The sequence below is a fragment of the Cheilinus undulatus genome, linkage group 20 (assembly GCF_018320785.1).
Source record: "Cheilinus undulatus linkage group 20, ASM1832078v1, whole genome shotgun sequence".
Classification (NCBI taxonomy): domain Eukaryota; kingdom Metazoa; phylum Chordata; class Actinopteri; order Labriformes; family Labridae; genus Cheilinus; species Cheilinus undulatus.
This window is the reverse complement of record NC_054884.1, coordinates 3,355,317-3,361,340: the sequence shown is the minus strand read 5'-3', so window position 1 is coordinate 3,361,340 and position 6,024 is coordinate 3,355,317. Positions and strand designations below refer to the sequence as shown.

General features: G+C 44.9%; 1 protein-coding gene across 1 annotated transcript; it reads left to right on the top strand.

Annotated features, from left to right (window-relative positions):
- The first annotated feature begins 386 nt into the window (after positions 1-386).
- LOC121528806 (urotensin-2 receptor) lies at positions 387-1,540 on the top strand. Its single transcript, XM_041816416.1, has one exon. The coding sequence runs from the start codon at positions 436-438 to the stop codon at positions 1,519-1,521; it is 1,086 nt and encodes a 361-aa protein (XP_041672350.1). The 5' UTR covers positions 387-435; the 3' UTR covers positions 1,522-1,540.
- Positions 1,541-6,024: the final 4,484 nt, after the last annotated feature.

Genomic DNA, 6,024 nt, shown 5'->3' with positions numbered 1-6,024 from the left:
TTTTGCTGCCTTTCAACCATTATTGCCACATTTACCTTATTTTTATTGCCACTTGAAGCTGTTTTTGCCACTTTTCCCCACTTAGATTGTGGCTCTTGCAGAGGTATTTCTCAGTGATAACACTGCTGTAAAGGACTGTTATATTTCAGTGCCATTTGGAGCTCCAAACCCTTCTGCAGATTGCTGCTTTTTACGCCTGTGCCTTTCTTTTCCAGAGTAAGTCTGTGAATAATGTGTTGATATTTTTAGATGTGGATCATTGATAAAAACAGATTTCTCACACAGGAGTGTGAGTGCTGGGGTTGTGACGTCAGGAGCAGAGCATCAGTCAGTGAGCAGAGCGGGTGAGGAGAGACAACCTGTGCCAGAGCGCAGCGTTTTAAACTTCTCGTGCGCGGGTTTTGGAGCACGGATCCTCCCCAAACTACCGGGAGGATGAACAACAATACTCTGAACATCAACCCGAGCCCGCCGCAGGTCGGCGGGGCTGGAGCTGTGGACCATGAGCTCGTCGTCACTTCCACTTTCGGGACGCTTCTCTCCGTTGTTTACATCATCGGGGTGTCGGGGAACGTGTACACCCTGGTGGTGATGTGCCACTCGATCCGCCTCGCCACCTCTATGTACATCTCCATCATCAACCTGGCTCTGGCGGACCTCCTCTACCTCTCCACCATCCCCTTCGTGGTGTCCACATACTTTCTGAAGGACTGGTACTTCGGGGATGTGGGCTGCCGCATCCTGCTCAGTCTGGACCTCCTCACCATGCACGCGAGCATCTTCACTCTCACCGTCATGTGCACAGAGAGATACCTGGCCGTCACCAAGCCGCTGGACACTGTCAGACGCTCCAAGAGTTACCGGAAGGGTTTGGCGTGGGGGGTCTGGCTGCTGTCTCTGGTGCTCACTCTGCCCATGATGATCATGGTCACACAGACCACCAAAAACACGCCGGACGGGGGCGTGAAGAGGATGTGCGCACCCACCTGGGCGCCCTTGGCTTATAAAGTGTACGTGACTGTCCTGTTCTGCACCAGCATCATGGCCCCGGGGCTCATCATTGGCTACCTGTATGTGAAGTTAGCGCGCACTTATCTGGAGTCTCAGAGGAACTCCGTGATCAGCAGAGGCGGAAGTAAGCGCTCACCCAAACAGAAAGTTCTCATCATGATCTTCACCATCGTGCTGGTGTTCTGGGCTTGTTTCCTGCCCTTCTGGATCTGGCAGCTCCTGCCCCTCTATCACTCCAAGCCCCTGAGCCTCACCTCTCAGACGCACACGTGCATCAACTACCTGGTGGCGAGCCTCACCTACAGCAACAGCTGCATTAACCCTTTCCTCTACACGCTCTTAACCAAGAACTACAGGGAGTACCTGAAGAACCGGCACCGGAGCTTCTACAGGTACACGTCCTCCTTCAAGCAGCGGCCGCCCAGCCTTTACTCCTGGGGGAAGTCCGCGTCCTCCAGCAACCAGTTCGAGTTCAACTCCGAGACGCTCGTCATGGGGACGCTGAAGTGACGTATGAAGCACCTGAGAGACGTGAACGCTACAGGTAGGTGCTGTCCTCCCCATTACGCACAAGCTAATGGACACCTGCGTCAAAATTGGTTACCAGAGTTACACGCTCTCCAGGGGTGTCCAAACTATGGCCCAGGGGGCCAAATGCGGCCCATTATCCCTTTTTAATTGGACCACAGAATGGCCCACATATGGAGGTTGTGCTTCATGGTCCATTCTGTAAACAAACATTTTTTATTATTTTTTTTTTCAGATTTCAGCAAAAACAAAAACAGTGAATCTGTACTCACCAAAAACTAGACCAGTATCTAAAATCAGCTAGTATTTGCTCTGTTGAAGGTTTGACCCGTAAAGCAGACTGGGCCAATCAGCTTCAAGCTTCAACATCCCTGGAAAGTTTAGCAGCTTTGTGCAGTTTTATGACAAATTATGGAGCCATGCTGCATGTGTGTCCTTCTCATCCTGACCAAAGTGGATCCACTGGCAGCCTTTAAATCTGACGGGCCTCCCAAGATCCCGAACAATAGCAGCCTGTTTGTCTAATCAGTCACTAACAAGCCGTTTATAGCACACATATACAATTACTAAGAAGATCTGGACTTTCTGTAGACCGGTCCCCCTAACTTTAATACATTAACAGTACCCCAACAGGGACTGTAATCATCTTGTATTTCATTCCCATGTACTTCAGTGTGGGGTTGGCCTCCTTATGCAGCTATAACAGCCTCTTTTCTTCTTGGAAAGCTCTCCACAAGTTCCTGGAGTGTTTCTGTGGGAATGTGTGCCCATTCATTCTGTAGAGCATTTATGAGGTCAGGCGCTGATGTCGGACCAGAAGGCCTGGCTCACAGTCTCTGTTCCAGTTCATCCCAAAGGTGCTGGATGGGGTTGAGGTCAGGACTCTGTGCGGGCCAGTCAAGTTCTTCCTTCAATGAACTCATCAAACCACGTCTCTGTAGTCCTTCTTTGTGCTCAGGGGCACAGTCATGTTGGGATTAGGGCTGGGCAGTTAATCGCAAATTAGACTGAATTGCATACGGCCTGCTGCAATTTACAGATTGTTGCAATATTTCTTTAACTTGAAATGTGTCAAAATACAAGTTTGATATATTCATTTTTTGCAGCAGCAGCAGAGATTTTGTGCACATTATGCAAACAAAGTGTCAACAAAACAGTCCATTTAAATATGACATTATCACAAACCCCTGCTGGAATCAATGCTGATGCACCACGCTGCTGCTGCTGCTGCTGCTGCTTCTGCTGCTGCTGCTGCTGCTGCTGCTGCTTCTGCTGCTGCTGCTGCTGCTTCTGCTGCTGCTGCTGCTGCTGCTGCTGCTGCTGCTGCTTCTGCTGCTGCTGCTGCTGCTGCTGCTGCTTCTGCTGCTGCTGCTTCTGCTGCTTCTGCTGCTTCTGCTGCTGCTGCTGCTGCTGCTGCTTCTGCTGCTTCTGCTGCTGCTGCTTCTGCTGCTTCTGCTGCTGCTGCTGCTGCTGCTGCTTCTGCTGCTTCTGCTGCTGCTGCTGCTGCTGCTGCTGCTGCTGCTTCTGCTGCTGCTTCTGCTGCTTCTGCTGCTGCTGCTTCTGCTGCTGCTGCTGCTGCTGCTGCTGCTGCTGCTGCTTCTGCTGCTGCTGCTGCTGCTGCTGCTGCTTCTGCTGCTTCTGCTGGCACAGCTTCACCTCCTCCACCCCAGCCTCTTCCTTTATAGATTTAAGCTTGTTTCACTCTCATATTAATTCTACTATGGATGAAATAAATTCATTGTTTTCAGTACACATAGTCATAAATGGGCCTTGGACCATATGGAGCTTTCTAGATATGCACTCTCCCGTCAAGTCAAAGCAGCTGTCTGACTAACCCAGGGAGCATTTTTAGAGCAGAATCTCCTCTGCCAAGTAAAACTGCATGTTTATTTTTCAATTAAATGGTTAAATATATGATGAGTGTGTTCCTAACTGAAAGTAGTTTATAAAATAGAAAGATTTATCTCTTAAATTTGTTGAAAAATGCATAAGTTGAAGAACCTAATGATAATTGTATTTTAAATTGCAATATTGGGGGGAGAAAAAAATCACAATTAGATCATTTATGCAGTTATCCTGGTTGGAATTAGTCATGCACGATAAGTTGTTTTTGGACCGATGCCAATAACCAGTAATTTCCTACTCCTGATGGCCGAAGTTTATTCGGTGATTTCATGCACAACTGGGGGTAAGAAGGGGCTAATATGTAGTGAGCAAAGATATTTATAACTAATTCATCTGACATTACTCATGTTAACATCAAAAAACGTCTGACTTTCAGGTGTGCAGATGCTCCAGTGGTTTAAGGTACTGCCCATGTACTCAGGCGGCCCGGGTTCAAATCTGGCCTGTGGCCCTTTTACCAAATGTCTCTCCCTGCTCTCTTCCCTGTTTCCAAGTCTATCCACTGTCGTTTCTCTGTTTAATAAAGGCATGAAAAGGCTGGAAAATACATCTTTAAAAAAACAATAATAAAAGAAAAGAAAACATCTGACTTAGTTAAACATTTGTGTACCAAACAAAGTACAACATCCACAAACAACTGACATACATTTTCCTCCTGAAATAAATTTAAGTATCTTGACAAGTGGTAAAATCTGACATTTTAATCAACTAAAGAAGACGTCAGCTGACTCATGTCAAATCAAACTAAATGATAACAGGCTGTCCTGTTTAACAAATGGAGATGTTTGGAGGGTTTATAAGTCAAAATAAAGAGAGCTGATGTTTAACATAAAGATTATAAATATGCACTGACTATAATTAGGGCTGAACTATTTGGAAAAATAACCTAATTGTGATTTTTTTTTCCCTCAATATTTTGATTGCGATCTGAGATGCGATAATTTCTGAAGTTCTTTGTCCTATGTGTTTTCTATTATACAAAAACAATAAATAACTCTATATCATAACCAACACAATGTTAGATTAAACTAAGGCTGATCTATTTATAACAAATAATCTAATTGTGATGATTTTGGCTCATATTGCTAATTGTATATGAATTGTATTAAATGGAGTGATTATTTTTATGTTATTCTCATATTTAATAAGAAAAAGTACAAAAATAGGATTTTTTTGTAGACTATTATAAAAAAATGGCACATTTAATTGCATGTATGTAATGTATGACATCTCTGCTGCAAAAAAAAGTTTTAAACTGGTATTTTGACATAAATTTCAGGATAAAGAAATATTGCATCTTCTGCGATTTGAAAGTTGCAGCAGGCTGTATTGCGATTTAATCTTATTTTAGATTAGTTTCCCAGCCCTATCTATAAGTCATATCAGAAATAGGTTAAAAATGTGAAGTACCATGGTCTGTGGCTGAACTTCTGTTCCTAATGTCGATCAGACTGAATGAAACCCCATCAGACAGAGCAGGCAGGGATCAGGAGACTGTCAGACTGATTTCTTCTTTATTAGTGTTGCCTTTTGCTCTGGCGAACTTTCTGCAGTTTCTAATGCCTGCTGAATCAGCACTCTGCCTGGTATTACCCCTGAGCTTGGTCCTAATGTCTGCGGCTAAGGCTAGCGGCTAAGGCGTTAGGATGAAGACTTTTAAGTAGGGTGACCAAACATCCTGTTTTCACGTCCTGTCCTGGCTGTCCTGGTTGTTTTTTAGAAAGTGATGAAAATATCTATCGGCCCAGTATCTCATTGCTGGGCAGAGTGTCCTGGTTTTCGGTAACCACCCTACTTTTAAGTGATAAGATCCATTGTGTTGAAACTCGAGGACTGTTTTCCACTCTTTGGGATCTTTGTGGGGCAAATTTTACAAACACTGTCATGTTATCCTCCCTATAAATACTGGAAAACTCCACCATGTTGTTAGCCTCTGTTAGCCTCTTAGCACTGAGGCTGCTTCCTCTTCCTTTCTGGTGCTTAACAGCGGGTCACGTACCGCGCCGCCACCTACTGGTTCAGAATGTGTAGTGTTGTGAGAGAACAAACGCCTTTATTATTATTAGTGGATTTTATCAGTTCATATTTTATTACCAGGATAATAAAAATATATGCAATAGTGGCCGATGATTATCCTGCATCCTAGTTGGAATAGAAAAGGTCCTTCCCTAAACTGCTGCCACACAGTTGGAAGCATAGCATTGTCCAGAATGTCTTTGTCTGCTGAAGCATTAAGATCAGCCTTCACTGGAGATAAGGGGTCCAGTCCAAACTCTGAAAAACACAAACCCCACACCACTGTCCCCCCTCCACCAAACTTCACATTTGGCAGTCAGGCAGGTAACGTATCCTCTAAACCTGACTGCCAATCAGAGAAGGGATTCCTCACTCCATGTCGGATGGCTTTCCTCCTCTCCATCTGATGCTTACCTTCAGACTCTGTGATGTGATGCAGCTGCTCAGTCATGAAGCTCCTGCTGCAGTTTTAGTGTTTACATCAGTGCCAGAGAGGTTCAGAGCTCTTCGTCAGCAGGGTTTTCACATTTTCTTTTCTCTTTTTTAATAATCTTGTAATTTATA